At 36.5% G+C, this 18592-nt stretch overlaps 1 protein-coding gene across 1 annotated transcript in view; it reads right to left on the bottom strand.

The window, feature by feature from the left end:
* The window catches only part of NUP153 (nucleoporin 153), a 71981-nt gene extending 61907 nt beyond the window's left edge, over nucleotides 1-10074 (bottom strand). Inside the window, exon 1 of the mRNA XM_051970641.1 lies at nucleotides 9878-10074. Within this exon, the coding sequence (XP_051826601.1) occupies nucleotides 9878-9997 (120 nt within the window). The 5' untranslated portion in view covers nucleotides 9998-10074. The remainder of the gene's footprint in view (nucleotides 1-9877) is intronic.
* Between the last annotated feature and the right edge of the window lie 8518 nt (nucleotides 10075-18592).

Genomic DNA, 18592 nt, shown 5'->3' with positions numbered 1-18592 from the left:
ATTTTTCACTTTATTTTTATTGTGGGGGGATTTTTTAGGGTTTGTTTGGGGACTTTTTTTGGAATATGTCTCCTTTCACAATATGACTAATACAGAGGTATGTTTTGCATGATTACACACATATAACTTATCAAATTGCTTGCTGTTTCAAGGAAGGAGGAAAAGTTAAGTTGAAACTCAAAAATCTTAAAAATTTATGTTAATACACACTTTAACATATTTAACATGTATTGGTCAACTTGCCAACTGGGGGCGGGGGTTGGGGGAGAAGGGGAAAAATTGGAACAAAAGGTTTTGCAATTATCAATGCTGAAAAATTACCCATGGATATATCTTGTAAATAAAAAGCTATAATAATTTTTAAAAATTAATGTTAAAATTGTTTTTATATATAATTGGCAAAAATAAAATACTTAAAATATATAATACAATTATTTAAAGGAAAGCTCACATTAGATAATTACACTATGATATTAGTCATAATTAGGAAGATTTTAAAGTTCAAAAATCCATTTGCTTCAAGTGATGGACTGTTTTCCTTCAAAAGGCTAACAGAATCATTCAGTTGGAAATATAGACCAACAAATGTTTATTAATCAATACTTACTAGCTTTAATCTATGGGAGAACTCAAGTAAATAAGTTGAGCACCACAAGTGAACTATTAGCTTCACAAATTCTGCCCAAGGGTTCAAGATTTTTAAGTATAGGATACCAGTATCATATAGTAGAATGGCTATAATGCTGGACTTGGAATCAGGAAACCTCAGTTCAAATCTTGCTCTTTAAAATTCTCAACTATGTAGTTATATATGCAAAGTCTCTTAACATAAGCCTCAATTTTCTTAATATATAAAATGAAAATATTATGCACTGTACCTACTTCACAAGACTTCTGTTCAAAGAAGACTAGTAAATTACTTTATAAACTTAAATGCCAGTTCTTAAATAGTGTTAAAAATTAAACAGATCCTCAATCTGTAATCTACAGACCATGGCAAAATGCTTGACGCGTGTGGAGAGGAAGAGACTGATTATAAATGCTTATGAATTGACTTAATTAACATATGGTTTACATTCATATAATGCTTTTAGATTTATAAATACTTTCCTTATTAAAATTGAGATATACTAATATACATACAAGGCATTATGTCCATTGTCACATAACTAGGAAATGTCTATATTCTCATTCCAAATTCAATGTTTTCTGTTCTGTACCAGTCGGAAACAATCATTCAACAAGTATTAAGTACCTACTAAAATAAAATCACAGCTTGGTGCCAGGGATACACATGAACAAAACAAAAATGGTATCCTCAAGGAGTTTAAAATCTAAAATAGCATATAAGCTAGATATACAAATAACTACATCATATTTTATAAAATAAAAACTGTATAAGACAAGTAATGACAAAGTACCATATCAAAGAAAAAGAGCACCTTGAGGAATGAATACATCTATCTCTTAAAAAGGAACACATGAATAATTTAATTTCCTTAAGATTTGCTAGTGACTCTAATATGAAATACAATATCACTGAAATGTTTTCATTTTTACTATATGAAACATTTAATAACTTTATTTAAATGCCAGTGATTTACAAAGCACACCTAAATTGTCGAAAGTTTTAACTATTTCAGAACTTTCTTAGAGAAAATTAAAATATTTATCAGCATATATTCTAGGAATGGAATAATCTTTCCACAAAAATGCCAGTATTTAGGTCCTCTTCTTGGTACTATTTAATGAAAATAAATTGGTAATTACTTAAAAATAAAGTCATTTAACTTTAAGAAAGACACTGTCAGACAGTTAATGTGGGAATGCTTTGATAAAACTATAGATATGTATTGAGAGAATTGTTGGAGGAGTATTTTTTTGTTTTGTTTTAAATTGCCTAACTGGAGCATAAAGAGTAGGAGAGACAAAGTAAGGGGAAAAATACTTATTACTTGAAAAATTAAAAAATGAATTTTAAAAGTAACTAATAATTTTAAAACAATAAAATAGAAACTCCCTAATCTATGTTCTACTTCTGTTTGTACTTTATATTTTTAAGACTAATATTAACTTTTAAGAATGTAATAAGAAATGAGAAATAAAAGTTTCCTCTAAATTGCTTTCTAATTTACAACCTGGGTGTAATTGATACTATTTTCAGATTCTCCAATATTTAAATACAAAGCTTACCCTGTTCACCATCAGTTCTCTCCACTTGGCTTCCTTCTACTTAAGAAAACCATCATGGTTCCCTTTTCTTTGCTTTAATCTACACTAAATGGCATCCTTTTTTGGTGCAAAATTTCTTTTTTCAAATAATTTCATTTATTCAGGCAATCTGTCATATCAAATACTAGTTTCATCTTACGGTTCTGGGGCAGTATGCCCTGGACTTCAATGCTGCTCTAATTTCTTTCCAGTCATCTTACTGCCTTTGTTCTCTAGGCCTATAGACTCCTACCTGCTTCCTTTGTTTCCTCTCAGACCTTTCTAAGCCTTCTCTTCTCACTATCTTCTACACTTCAAATAAATCTCCCCTACTCTTCCACCCAGGTTATCTTTTTTTGAAGCTCTCCTTATGCCAAGAATTTTTAATCATATCCTTTTCTTCCCTACAGCTTGTCTTCCCTCACATTTATCACAAGCCTTAAAAAACTAGAGCTTCAAATGTTTCTCAACATTTACATTTATATAAGAAAAGGCTAATTTAGTTCTAAAATCTTTAAGATATTTTTTAAAGTAAAAAGTTTAAAAGCAAATTCTAAAAGAAATACTAAATAATCAGAATTTCCCACTTCAAGCTAACTTGTGAAGCATTTCTAATTTAAAATGTTTACATGTTATATACATACATACCTTTCCACTTTTTAAAGTCATGTTCATTTTCAGAATACTATTTGTATTTTTGCCGAAAAGTAACTTAAGTGTTTGAGCTTCACCCAGACATTGCATGTGTATATATAACATATATTTGAAGGATCTATAATTTCATTAGTGTGGACCCTTCACAGCAACCTTTCTAGAAAGAGATAATTTCTAAGAATTACTATAATTTCCACTCTCCCCCCCCCAAAAAAAAAAAATAATAATAATAATAATCATCCTGGGGCTCATGATTAGCTCTCACAAAATTAAGTAAATTAGTATTCTAACAAAAGAAACACTAGATTATAACCTAGTTGTTCTAGCTGGAAGGAACAGAATAGGCTAAAGAAGGATGTATGATATATTTTAAAACTCCCAACCTAGAATAGAATTTGTTAAGTGGAAGAGTTGCTTTGGAATCCTCCACTTTAAACTCCAACACAACCCCTGCTTTAAGAGAAACAAAATCAGAACACACAACTAACTCAAATTAATTTAGAAAATAATCCAAAAATTTCACCTGCTCAGTACAACATCTTCTTTTCTTTCCTCCTCAGAAAACAAATTTGGCCAGAGGTAGTTTAAATGCTAAGAATCAGTTCAATTTTATGTCAACCTCTTCTAATTTATCCCTAAGTAAGCACTGACACCAATTCAAGCAATTAATTACTGGACACCTATTCATAAGTCATGGTACTAGGTCCAGGTAATCTAGATAAACCAATTCCTGCCCAAGCAACCACTAGCATCCAAGAAAATGAAAACTAGAATTTAAGATATTATTTCACTGAGAAGAACATTGGGTTGTCTTAGTAAGAACTAAAAAGTTTTGGTTTTCTCAATTCTTACTGTATTGCCTTTTTTTTTTTCCCCTGAAGCAATTGGTGTTAAGTGACTTGCCCAGAGTCACACAGCTAGGAAGTGTCAAGTGTCTGAGGCCAGGTTTGAACTTGGGTCTTCCTGACTTCAGGGCTGGTGCTCTATTCACTGCACCACCTAGTATACTGTATTGCTTTTATAAAACAACTTAACTTTTCACTCTGGAGAAGGAAACTGAAAAAATAATATTTATCAATTAGTATTATTTATAGAAGCTATATCAAATGTTTTAGATACATAGTATCACAAGAATAATAACCCACCCACCTTTGGAGATTCTGCCATCTTAATTGCTTAGTTTTTTTAGGAAGATATGTGGGATCCTAGAATCACAAAATATGTGAAGAAGGAAAAGACTTCCAGAACAAAAAGTCTCAAAAGCAGTGGTATGAGACTTTTGAAACACTCCACACGGATGGCAATAATTCAAATTTTACCCTTCATCATGAAATAGGGTCCTCCCTCCATGTTTCTTAGGGGCTCTGGTTTGCAATTCACATTTACATTGGTCTTTAGGAAATAGCTTTTAGAAAACCTATGAATAGTTTTTACAAACAGCAGAGATGTTGCATAGGTGTCTAAGTAATGTCAAAAGAACTTTAAAGAAGATACTCTTTCCCATTCCTAAAAGGAATTTAAGGGTAGATTTATTTAATAATACAGAATGGGTAGGTATAACTGAACTGAGATCTATCTGCATCAACAGAGCAACAATAAAATGAAATCAAATACTGGAGCTATCATCAAATAGTTTGGTATCCTGGCATCCAGAGATAACTGTTCTGGTGTTTGGATCCTTTGGAACCTGGTAGTTTGCACCAAAAGGATCTTGGAAAATAGAAAAGAACAACAAAAATCACAAGAACTTCTGGAATAAAAAACACTATCACCTTTTATGTGTAAGTAGTCAAAAGTTAGTTGTAGTAAAGTGTTTACCAACTTGCATCCAGGTCACTGTTTACCTCTGCTTCTAAAGTGTGAGTTACTTTGTCCCACTCATGAACAAACCAAGACAATCATTGGGAATTTCAGTTTAATTAAAAGACAGAATTGGTAACAACAACATAAATGCAGTGGAGAAAATACCAAACTGAAAAAGGTCCATATGTAGGGATAGGCAAGAGGCTGAAGTTCTCACTTGATTTAAAGACAGAAAATTACAACAAGCACATTAAAAATGTCTCTACAAGAGTTGGGCTGTGCCTACTGAACATAAGAATGAAATTCATTGGGCTAAACCAATAGGATAGTTGAAAATAAGTAACATATCTTTTAATGGGATTGAATTCCCCTCAATATACTAACTTCCCACATTATCCTAGAACCTCCAAATTCCTAAGTCTTAAGACTTCATCACTGAGTAAAAAATTCCACAAATCATGCTATGTCATGAAGCATCTTGCTATTCATGATGACTCAGCAGCAGCTGCCACACATTCACAGTTGCTGGCCCTAAAAGAACAGTGCAGGTAGTTCACACATCTGAAAAATTCCAACAGGAATATCTTCAGGTGTTCTATTTAGGGTAAAACTGATATTCATTTAAAGGTAAAATCCTCATCAACATACGTATGACTTTTCTTCAATTAATATTCAGCATCTATTTAAAGCAATACTAGTATCAAATAATTTAAAAGAGGAGGGGAGACTAACTCCTTTGTGGTTCATTTTCTGCACTCTTGAGTTTTGAGTTAGGAATCTCTAAATTTTAATACTAAGCAACTACATATTTTCGTCTAACTGTAAAACTGGCTAATATATTGCTTTTTAGAAAACATGTATGCATGCATGTATGGTCATATTCCATCCCCAAACAACTTCTGAAAGGCAGATAGACAAATTAACATTTTTACAAATGAGGACATAATTAAGAAATCATTGTTAACTTGGGTCAGTATAGGGCTATTAAGTAGCTTCTGTAGGATGTGAATATAGGTCTTGATTCTAACTCCAGGTTTCTTTCCATAAACTCAGATTATCTCTATATTCAAAAAGAAGTGGTGGGAGAAGAAGAGGATGCATAGAAGATTTTATATAGCAAGTCATTTGATTACATACACACACATTTTGTTAGTTAATGGTTACAAGCTTTTACTTTGTACAACACTAATTTCGTAATCAAAATCTTTATTTCAAAATGATGTCATTTGGTACAGTAGAAAGAGTACTTGATCTGATATCACAAAACCTGGTTTGCCACTTACTGCCTATGTGACCTTTTAACAAGTCACTAAACTGCTCTAGACCTATTTTCTACTTTGTAAAATGAAGAGTTAGACTAGATGGCCTCTAATTGTCCCTTCTGGCTAAACCTATAATCTATAACTCTTCAAAAAGACTATATACTTGCTAAATTAATCTATTTTAGGATAGTTTGTTACATGGTATAGTCCTGAAATCCCATGAATTATGATTTTCATTGACATGTCCTTAACAAAAGTTTTTAGACTCAACAATTCAATTAATAATATTATCTTAAGGTTAGGTTAATGAAAGAAAAGATGTTTTATGGATTAAAATATTAAGAGCAGCACTATTTATAACAAAAATTAGAAACCTGTCTAACACAACTGGGGACTGATCAAATAAATTGTTTATGAATATATAAGAATATCATTATGACAAATACATAAAATCAAAGACATGAAATGATATAAAACAAAGCAGTCCCCCTCCCCCCCAAAGTCAATATATTCACTGACAACAACTATGGAAAACAAACACAATGAAGAGCAACAAAACTCAGATTTGGTACAATGTATGTAGGTTGGTACATTGGTAGGTTTTTTTGGTCAGAATAAAAGAATATGACCTCTTTTTAACAAATAGTAATAGGAGCAATTAGGTGTCGAAGTAGATAGAGCACCAGTCCTAATTCAAATGTGATCTCAGACACTTAACATTTCCTAGCTGTGTGATCCTGGGCAAGTCACTTAACCCCAATTGCCTCAGCCCCCCTTCTTCCCCCCCCAAAAAATTAGTAAATAACAAAATTGAATAATGGCATTATATAATCATAAATTCTGGAATCTTATAAATCTATAAACATATTGAGATTTTTCAATTTTAAGACAAAACTTACTATTAAAAAATCTTAGCCTTTGGTATTGTACAGCAGAGGCTATGTCAAACACAAGGCCCAAAACATTCAAATTAAAATATAATTCCTATGTAATTTGACTATGTTGTGTCAATTTTTAAAAATATATAAATATATTTGATGTTCTAAATCAGGATATGAACCTCAGGGTTCCTTATGAAGAGGTTAGTGGTCTCTATTTCTATCTGAGATTGATATCACAATAGCATCATTTCTTCCCTAAAACAGTCTGATTAATATTAATTCAAATTAATGAATTTTATTCATCCACATATCATTTTTCTCAATCCCATATCTTTATTTTGTTCACCGAACAGTCCTTCTGATCAAAACACAATAATTCCCCTTCCTAGTCTACAAAAAAAGGAGACAAGCTCAATTGTCTATACTTATACTGTGAGTTAAGAGGCCTCTGAGTGGGGATTAAAATTCAGATTCCCTGACCAAGCACATTGGTTTTCCAAAAGATATTTGGCAATCAAGCATTTTCTGTAAACGCCTGAAGGGAAAAAACTAGAGGTTAAGAAGAATTCCAAGACCTGTGAATATTTAATAAGAAGCAATGATAATTAGAAATAGAATCCTATTTAGTAATACCCCCAATTTTTCATTTCTTCAAACCCGTGTTGAGGAAAATAATCTATAATTTTCCCAATCATAAGAAATGGTATTAATAGGGGTTTAATATTCCAAATCATTTGAGAAAAATAGCATACAGTAGTGAACTTAGATGGAGTCAGCAAGTCACAACCTCTGAACTTCAATTTTCTCTTCTCTAAAATAGAAAAAAATCAAATGTACCATCTTCTGGTACTTATCCTAAGAGATTCAAAGTGAACACTGTATGTAAATTTCTTTGAAAACTTTTAAGCACTCTGGAATGAGGCGGATCTAATACAATGTTCACATCATTTAAATGGTAAGTAGTGCTACCAAATGTAGCAAAAAGGTTGTTAACTCACTATTAATAATAGCTTATTTACTAAATCAAGTTAATTAACTTCCTCTCAGGCTTAAAAAAAAAAAAGGAATTTTATCTTGTAACTCTTTATGGATCAACTGGCTGTCATTTCTTAAGATAGCTTAGCTAACTTAATATCTTCTTTTATAAAGGTTGCCTAATATTGGCAACTGTATATATAGTAGTTATATTATTTGTCCTCTAAAAAACAAACACACACATGCAAAGTAATCAAGCTTCTAGAATATCCTCAACAAAATGAAAATCTGAATACCGGAAATCAAAACCACATGCCCTGATCACCTTTGGAGAATTGCCAAATTTAATCTCCCCTACCCCAAAACAACAACAACAACAACAGAAAACCCATATAGGACACATAAGAAAAGAGGGATTTTCAAAATGCAGCCAGTGTGACTACAATCTTTCCTCCAGAAGGTAATCCACGTGGACCATAGTTCTAGCGCAATCCAAGCTGGACTTTTAAAAGAATGGGGACAGAAATGCAAAGAAAACCAACATATAAAACAAAACCATCACTTCCAAGAAATGTGGGACTAGGGCTATCCTCCCACCAAATGTATTCAATCCTTTCCTACACACATCCCTCTCTAATCCAGGAAGACAAAAGACATAATTAGCCCAAGTTAACTTCCCACCTTACTATTTGTCTCTTTCTACAAACACCCCACTTCCCTCATTTTCCCTTTACTCAAAAAAGAAAAGCAAAGTCTGGAAATACAACCCCTATTCTTTTATTCACTCAGAAAACCCCAGACATAGATCTGTATCTGGAGAAAAAGTGACTGACATAGCTCTAATACATGCATTTCATCACTAGCCTGCTGAGCTCATTGCATCCCTGGCTCCAGAGGTCCCCATACATGCCTTGTGTGGGTGTGGGTGTATATGTGTGGGCACTCATGCAGATGTGAGGGAAGGTGTGCATATGTGTAGGGGTAGACATAAGTAAGGATGTAAGGGAAGAGCCATATGTGAAGTGGAAGATATGGATGGGCATGTGTGAAGGGATATAGGTGTGTATGGGAAAATGAGTGTGTAGTGTCTAAAAAGATATAATGTGCAGGGAATCAGTAAACTAGGAATGTGAGTGAATATGTGTGGGTAAAATGTGTTTTAAGAGAAAAATAGGTGTGTAAGGGAAGATAGATGTGTTTGGAGATATGTTAGGTGAAGCTAGAGGAAGACAGATGTGTGTTGGGGAAGATGGGGGACATAGTGGGCATGCTATGCTGAGGATGTTTTGCAACTATTTGGGTGGGTATTGAGGAAGATGAGGGAACAAATGTGGTGTGCTGGGGAAGAAAACATTTCTTCTAAGGACAAAGTTGAGGGAATAGGTGATTAAGTAAAAAGAGTATAATTGAGAGGAGGATAGTGCGCGTTAAGAGAAGAATTATGCGTGTTGTTGGGGAAGATGGGGGCACAGTAGGAAGTGTCTTTGGTGGATGAAATCAGAAAAGATTGAAGTGTCGTGGAAAAAAATGGGGAACAGTGGGTGTGTATTGTGTGATGGTGGAGGAGGGCATAATAGAGGAAATCAGAAGCGTATTGGGGAATGGGAGCCACAGCGGGAGTGTGTGTGTAGCACAAGACAGAAATGTCCTAGTGGAGAGGGTATATAGGGAAGGGGGAGGGGGGGGGGGTGTTGGGGAAAACAAGCGTCCTGGGGAAGAGGGGAAAACAGTAGGGGGTGCCTGGTGTGAAAACCGGAAAGAGGGGAGCACGGTGGGGGGGAGGGGGTAAACACAATGGACTGTGCGTTGGGGGGTCAGCGTGGATGCTACGATGGTCATGACATGTGCGGAGGTGTGTGTGAGGAGGCTGACGCGGCGAGGGGGAGTGGAGGAAGAATGTTGCGGGGATGGCGTTGGTGGGGTCAGTGTGTGGGTTCAGGGTGATGGGGGGGCCCAGCGGTTTATGTGGCGGCAGAGTAAAGCTGGGGAAGCTCAACGTGGGAATCGGTGGCCCCTCGCCCCAGCCCCGAGCTCAGCTAGGCCGCGGCCGCTGGGCGGCCCAGGCCTGGCCTGCCCTGAACCCTTCCTTACCTGCTGCTGCTGCTGCTGCTGCTGCTGCCGTCCCCGCGGGTAGGGCTTGGTTGGGCCCTGATGGCAGCGCCGCGTCCGGATCTTGCCGCCGCCGCCCCCTCCTCCAGCTCCCGAGGCCATGGCGGAGCCTCGGCCGCTTCCCGCTCCGGGGCGGGGAAGGGAAGGAGGGAGGGCGGGGAGGGGCGGGAGAGGCGGCGGCGGCGGCGGCGGCCTCAGCGGCCCCCCCACCCCCCGGCCCCGGCCCAAGAGCCCGCCCGGCCCGCTCGCGGGGGCACGGGCACCAGAGGGAGCGCGAGGCCCGGCCGGCGAGGGGGGAGAGAGAGAGGGAGCGCGCGGAAGGAGGAGGGAGGAGGAGGAGAAGGGAGGGGGGGAGGGAGGAGGAGGAGAAGGGAGGGGGGGAGGGAGGAGGAGGAAGAGGAGGAAGAGAAGGGGGGAAGGAGAAGGAGGAGGAGGAGAAGGGGCGGCGGCGCCTGCTCCGGGCCCCGCAGCCCGCCCGCCTGCCCGCCCGCGGGCACCCGCCTCTGTGCGTGTCACGGTCTCTATGGAGATCTCCGGGGGGAAGCCGGCGCGCGCGCGGGCTCCCGAGTCTCGCGCAGCTCCCGGCGCCGCTAGGGCCTAACGCGACCGCCGGGCGGTGATCCTTCCGCTGCTCCCGCCGCCTCAGCCGCTGCTGCCTGCGCCTCCCGCCCGCCCCTCCCCCCCAGCGCCTGGCGCCCGCCCTGCCGCCGCCGCCGTCGTCGTAGTCTTCTCGCCGCCGTCGCCGCTGCCGCCGCTGCCGCTTTTGCTCCTATTGCTGCTGCAGCGACCGCCGCCGTCGTGAGCCAAGGTGGCGTCACTGTCCCGCGCCAGGCAAGGCGCATCATCGATCCGCGTCCAACCCCGAGGGGCGGGGTGAGTGAGAAAGGGGAAAGAAGGTTGAACAAGCCCGCGCACAGCGCAAGACTGACGGGAAATAGAGTTCGGCCTTAGAACGCTGAGTTTGAAAGGGGGAGGGAAGGAGGTTGGACTTAATTGGGACAAAATAAAGCGCCACCTTCCTGTACCTTCTCCATGTGGCTGCGACTCAGCAGTGGCGCGCACGTGCTTTTAACTTAAGAGTCCTGCCTCTCTCCCTCCCAGCCTCCCCCTTCTACACTCTTTGCTCCCTGGGGAACAAAGGCGTGGACTTCCCTGTCACGTTACCGCCTGCAGCCGCCCCGCTTCTAGCTAGACTTGTGGCTAAAAGGGGGATGGGGGGAGGGGGGGTGGTAGTGGAAGGAAGTAAACCCGAGTTTGCAGTGTCAAGCCGGCCTCTGATATTCCTTAGTCTGGTTTTGGCCTCATTTATAAAATGAGGGGAATGGATGAGACCAGAGGTTTTGGTTTAAGATTGATTTTTTGGACTCCTTTGGTATTCTAACGGGCCTAGGAATCGTTCTGAAGCATAATCTTTAAAGCATAAAAAAATACCATAGGATTATAAAGGTTACGATTTACATTGAATTATATTATCAATTTTTTTTTTTTAGTTTTCCGACTTAAATACTCTTGTACTAGATGGGTCTCTTACATCTTGATAACTAATGGTCTTCACCAAGATCACTTTCGAATTTCACTTTGGATGTTTATTAATAATTGCCTATTTATTTATTTATTGCCTATCCATCGATAGGCAGTCAGACTTTTTACTGGAGGTCAACTTAGATCTGTAAAGCGTTTCTTAATGATTCAATATGTAACCAACTTTTACATTTACAGGCTTACCCGATTTAACATTGAGCTACAAAACCAGGCAAGCTAAAATAGCATCTGCATCAATATCAGAGGAGGAAGGTTCACACGTGGAACCCCCGAAAGCTAGATAAAATTTAAAAGTGTATTCACTATTGTTTCTTCTTAGTGCTCTCCTGCAGACTTTTTTTTTTTTTTTTTTGCACCCTTCTCTCTTAAGATGCATGTATCCAGTGTCCTCAAGCAGTTAAAAGATTTATCTATATCCCCATCCTGGTTTATTCTACCCATCCCCATTATTGACATTCTATCAAATTCCAGCCTACCTTTTTCTCATTAAAATTCCTACTCTAAACATCTTAAATATTAGGCAATTGCATTTGTAAATCAAGTTTAATTACTGCAAGGTGAAGAGAAATCCAGTTTTTGAAGTAGCAAGATTTTTTTAATCTTTTTTTTTTTTTTTTGGAAGGAAGATAAAATAACAGGGCTGCTTTTATGAAAAGTTTTGTTTTTGTTTTTGTTTTTTTTAATAGAGCAACACAGAAATTTTTAAGTGAAATGTGAATGAAATGTTGTGATTTGAAAGTCTCAGAAAATTTACTTCCTGAACCAATGAATTTCCTTAATGCTATTTCTATAAAGTTACACACAAAAGAAATACTAGAGAGAAATAATATTTTTCAGTCCTTGTTTTTTCTTTGTCAATAAAAGACAAAGGCAAAGAGAGATAAAATTTGTGGCATAGTGAAAGAAAACAACTGTTGTTTTGAAAACAATTTTCTATGAAATAATACCTGCAACATTATGATTCAGATAGTTTTCGGGGGAGCTGATCTGGTACTGAATTCATAGCAGCAAACAAGTGATTAACAGACTCCTGGAATACAATGTTTGTCAATTGGGGGCTGTCTTCAGTGAAAATTTGTGTTATAAAGAATTATCCTTAATGATGCTGTCTTTTATCTTTCTCTAAAAAATTGTGATCATTTTGGAGATGAAATTTATAACTAAAGGGAAATCCATTTATTTAATTTTTAGTGTAATGTGGCATAATTAATGATTTGCAGGCAGATGCTCTATTTCTATTTAGTTTTAAAATCACATGATAGTGGAAGGAAATGGAATTGTATTTTACTTAAATAGTATCCAATTACACTGTCAGCTAAATGGTCTTTTGTGGACTTGGTCTGGGAATTTGACCACAATTTGTAACATTGTTTCTGTGGGAAAATATTAGGAGTTCCAACTCAGAACTTTAGGCCTTGAAAAAATACCTCCTCCCTACCCCCAATGAGAAAAAATCAAATATACAGATATTGGGAAGATTCAGCCCCAAAATAACTTACACAGGATCCCTTAATATAGTGCAAGCTAAGATGGGGAATAAACTATTCAAGGGGTAGCAGAAAGGAATCCTCCAATGAGGCTGTCATATAATAAGGATGTGATAATATCAGGTTATTTTCTTTGTTTTTGTTATAAAGAACTATTTCTAACCTGTTACAAGAGTCAGCAAATTTTGTTTTATAAAAGGCTACATAGTAAATAGTTTGGACTTTCTGGGCCAGTAGGCAAAATTGAGGATATCATATAGGTATGTACATAACAAGAGAGAAAACTATTTCCATGGATTGTTTTTAATGAAATTCAAAATATATCTCAAAAAGTTATCAAACTTTGCATATCCTTTGATCCAGCAGTGTTACTACTGGGCTTATATCCCAAAGAGATATTAAAGAAGGGAACGAGACCTGTATGTGCAAAAATGTTTGTAGCAGCCCTTTTCATAGTGGCTAGAAACTAGATATCGAATAGATGCCCATCATTTGGAGAATGGCTGAGTAAATTGTGGTATGCCACAGTTATGGAATATTATTGTTCTGTAAGAAATGGCCAGCAGGATGAATACAGAGAGGCTTGGAGAGACTTACATGAACTGATGCTAAGTGACATAAGCAGAACCAGGAGATCATTATACACTTCAACAATACTATATGAGGATCAATTCTGATGGAAGTGGCTATCTTCAACAATGAGAAGATCCAAATCAGTTCCAATTGATCAATAATGAACAGAAACAGCTATACCCAATGAAAGAATACTGGGAAATGAGTATGGACCACAATACAGCATTTCCACTCTTTCTGTTACTGTTTGCTTGCATTTTTGTTTTTCTTCTCAGATTATTTTTACCTTCTTTCTAAATCCGATTTTTCTTGTGCAGCAAGAAAACTGTATAAATATGTATATACATATATTGTATTTAACATATACTTTAATCTATTTAAAGACAATTCCTGTCCTCAAGGAATTCACCATCTAATGGAAAGATAATAAATACAAGCAAATTGTTCTATGGAGGAAGAGCACTAGAATTAAAAGGGATTCAGAGAAGCTTCATGTAGATGTGATTTTTAGATAGGAATTAAATAAGGGAAAATTAGAAGGTAGAAATGATGGAGAGCATTCCAGATATGGGGGAACAGAGAAAATACCCAAAGCCAAGAGATGTAGTATCTTGTTTGTAGAACAGCAAGGAAGCCAGTGTCATTGGATGGAAGAATACAAGTAGAGGATTAAAGTAGAAAATGACTGGAAAGGTAGGAGGGGATTAGGTTGTGAAGGACTTTAAATGCTAAACAGCATTTTGTATTAGATCTTAGGGTAATAAGGAATTATTGAAGATTAGTGAGGAAGGGGGTGATTTGGGTAGACCTGTGCTTTAGGAAAATTATTTTGGTGGTTATAGAATAGCTTTGAATGGGGAAAGACTTGACAATATAAACCTACCAATAGGCTATTGCAAGAATCCAAGCATGAGGTCCTTCATGAGAATGATTTCTCATTAGAGAAATGTTTACAAAAGGGAAATTGACAAAGCCTGGCAACAGATTGAGTATGGGGGTAAAAGAATTAAGGATGACATCTAAGTTGCAAGTCTGAAGTCCCAGGAGGAGGATTTTTGCCCTCTACATTAATAGCGAAGATTGGAGATAGGGAGTGTTTGGGGGGGAAAAAATGAGTTCAGTTTTGGACATGTATAATACAATTGAGTACATTTTTTTTTTTTGTAATACAGTTTTACTAATGAGAAGAATGGAATTCCTTTTTGGAGAGTAAAGAGTGATAACATTTAGCTTAATTAAAGTTCATAGTATTCCCTATCATTGGAATTGATTGTAAATATTCATCTGTTAATGCTAATTTATGAGATTTTGTTTATTTCATCTTGAAAATGTCTTTCCACACTAAATACTAAATCCACAAACAGGATTTTGATTGAGTATATTCATCACTTGGAAGGCATTATAGAAATTTTATTAGATTCTTTATTAGATATAGAATGCTATTATCATTACATTACAGAGAAATCACTTCAATTGAAGATTAGGTGGAAGCTCTTCAATTGCTCAGTTAAATGGATTTTAAAATATGGACATTTATTTTGCAATTGCATTGAGGTCTGAAAAGCATTGCTGGAACTGTAGTCCTTGCTAGAGAAAATATAACTACTAGAAACGTGTGGGAATAGATATATCACTTCCTGTTTCAACTTTTGACAATATAAAAAACTTGACATTACTTGTAATTCAAACAACATTAATTTAATTTGTCATTAATTGTCAATAAATCAACCTTATAAAAATATAAGTTTCACCTGTAAGCTCTATTTTGCTTTTTAGGTTGAATTAATTAATAAGCTTTATGAAATCTACAGCAAAAGCTAATTTTCAAGGCTATTCAGTGTTCAGTAATAGTGATTGAGGGCACTTTTCATTCAGAAATTCTTCAATTTCAGCCCTATGTTTTAAAAAGTGTAATAAAATTCACTTCTTTCCTTATTTTGACATGATGGTTATGCACAGGTAACAAAAAAAAAAATGTCATCATACAACATGTGGGGTATTCAAAACACTTTTGAGTAATAATTGTCACTGCAATTGGTGGTATGCTGAGTAGTGCAAAGAGATAAGAGCACTGTAGTCTCTCTTTTGAATTGCTTAGCTCTGCAATTGTAGCAAGAAAGCTTCCATACACAATGTCAACAAATGAGCATAGCTGTATTCTAGTACAGCTTAATTTTAAAATGCAATAACCATTTTTAACTCATAAACTGTACAGAAATAGGCAGTAAGCTGAGTTTAGTTTATGGCCTGTATTTTGTTGACTCCTGACCTTTAATATAACCAATAGAAATGGAAGACAGAAAAGAACTGCAAATTATTAACAATTTCATGAAAGCATGCTCCATATCACTGATAGGAAAAAAACCCCGGATATTTTAACCTCGCACCCAGCAAATTGGAAGAGATGCCAAAAGATTGCATTAGTCGATGTAGGAGAGATTATGGGAAGAAAGGCACACTAGTTTATTTTTGGTGGTATTTTTATGAATTGGTACCATCATTTTGGAAAGCAATTTATAATCGTGTAAATAAAGTGACTAAAAGGTCCCTATTTTTTGAACAAGAGATTCTGTTAGTAGATTTATACCCAGAGAAGGCCATTGATAAAAAGAAATCCCATATATATATAATATTATATCATATTATATTTTATATATATATATACCAAATATTCATAACAGCACTTTTTATGATAAAAAATAATTAGAAACAAAGTACATTCACATTGATTAGGGAATGGCTATACTTGAATGTAATGGAATATCACAAAGTTGTAAGAAATTATGAATGTGATAAATACAGAAAAGCATGGAAAGATCTATATGAAGTAACAAAGAGTGAAATAAGCAGAACCAAGAAAATAATATACCCAATTGCAATGTAAGTGGAAAAAAGAACCACTAAAAAACTTTAAAAGTGAATGTTGCAAAGTTATAAAGAATAAACATGGCACAAAAGAAGAAACCCACAGAGAATGTCTGTCTACTCATTCTAGTTTGCTTTTCACAATTGGCCAGAGAGTGACCTAGTGAACTTTGAGAAGTAGGAAGATTTTGAATGGGTAGCCTATCTATGTCCCCTGATTCATCTATGTTGGGAGCCTTGGATAAATTTAAAAGTCTAAGGACATTCAGCTTCATTATTCTACAAGGAGCCCCACAGATAAATCCACCATGCCTAAAAGGCCTCACAAAGGAAAAAAAGGACTTTCAACAATTTGGAGTTCCCCTACTATGCCGGGGTCCTCATCTTGAAGCATTATTCCAGCTCCAGATTGGACATATTAGAAGTACCTATTGCCTTTGGCCTCTTTAATTGGATGGGTATTTCCAGAATCTCCATTTAAGAAGGGCTTCTGGCCAACCATGTTTCATTTTTCTCCAGGCTATATTTTGGACTCTAGCATAACTTAGTTCCTGATATGTTTGCTATCCTCCTCTCTTTTAGATTTTTTTTTTTTTTTTTAATGTATAGTCTTCTTCCATTAAAATGTAAGCTCGAGGGCATGGATTGTATTTCAATTTATATTCCTAGTCCTTAGCCATAATACATGATACTTAAGAACTTAACCAATGTTTGTTGACTGAATAACAGGAGCTGTGTGTTATTTCTTTGCTACATGGCTCTCTATACTTAAGCTTACTTTTCCCTGGACAATTGTATACTTGTTGGAGAGTATGCTCCAGATTTGGGGGCATAGTTATACCAACTATTCTTACCAAGCTACTTTAGTAAATACCTGTCCATAAAAGCTAAAGAAAATATGACTAGCTAATTGCTATCAACTATTAACAGGGGAGTCTGCTGGCTGACCTTCCCAAGCAGCAGTACAAGAAAAACCTTCTCAAATTCCTTAGTTACCCCTAAAACTCTGAAAGAAAAAGCAACTAGTCACCTTGTGGGGATTAAACCAGCTACTGTTAATCGAATTGGGGGAGAGGAAAGGGGAGAGGAGGAGGGGAGGGTGAGAGTAGAAGAATGAGTCAGAGACTATTCTATAAATAGTTTTTAAAATCTCATTGTACTTTAGAAATGTCAGCTCCAAAATAACTTGTATGGATATGTATACATATATTGTATTTAACATATACTTTAACATATTTAACATGTATTGGTCTACCTGCCATCTAGGGGGAAGAGATGGGGGAAGGAGGGGAAAAGTTGGAATAGAAGGTTTTGCAAGGGTCAATGCTGAAAAAATTACCCATGAATATGTCTTGTAAATAAAAAGCTATAATAAAAAAATTAATTTCAGCTCCTATTATTTTGTTAATGAAATATGATTTTTAAAAATTCTCATTGAGATCTTTGGTTTTTGTTACTCTCATTTACAGATATTTGTGGCTTTGTCTAATAATATAGCAGAATTTAAAGAGTAAAGAAAAAGAAAAGTTCAGTAAAACTAACATTTCAACTTAGTGTGAGATGTGCTACACACTCATAGTCTCTCACCTCTGTAAACAAGAAAGGATGGTGTATTTTCTCATGTCTTCTCAGAATCCAAGCTTTGTCATTATAATTATATAGTTTGCTTTAAAGTTTTCCTTCTATTTAAATTGTTGCAGTCCTTCTGAATCTGGTCCTCTGGTGTTGGAATCTTTACAAACTGCTAACTCATTAGAGTTGATAGATTATTGATCTGATCTTACAAGAAGATGTTTTGGGCCAGAACCTGAAACAAGGTACTAAGTAGAACTAATTGATACACTTGCTTGTGTTCACTTCAGCCCTCTCATACTTGTGAACTTCAATGAGTAAAGGTGTGAACACAAGCATTGACAATTAGTTCTACTTAGTACCTTGTTTCAGGTTCTGGCCCAAAACATCTTCTTGTAAGATCAGATCAATAATCTTATCAACTCTAATGAGTTAGCAGTTTGTAAAGATTCCAACACTCTGGCTCTGCTTTCTTTGCTATACATTAGTTCTGATAAGTTTTCCCATGCTTCTCTGATCTCTTCATAGTCATGGTTTGTTAGGATTCAATAAAATATTCCATTTTATTCATGTTCTCTGATTCCTTTACCAATTCCTCAATTGTGGGCAATCTAGTTGATTTCTAGTTCTTTACTGTAATGTCCAGGCTAGCTTTTTG

The sequence above is a fragment of the Antechinus flavipes genome, chromosome 1 (assembly GCF_016432865.1).
Source record: "Antechinus flavipes isolate AdamAnt ecotype Samford, QLD, Australia chromosome 1, AdamAnt_v2, whole genome shotgun sequence".
Classification (NCBI taxonomy): Eukaryota; Metazoa; Chordata; class Mammalia; order Dasyuromorphia; family Dasyuridae; genus Antechinus; species Antechinus flavipes.
Note: the sequence above shows the minus strand (reverse complement) of the source record. Positions and strands in the feature narration are given on the sequence as shown.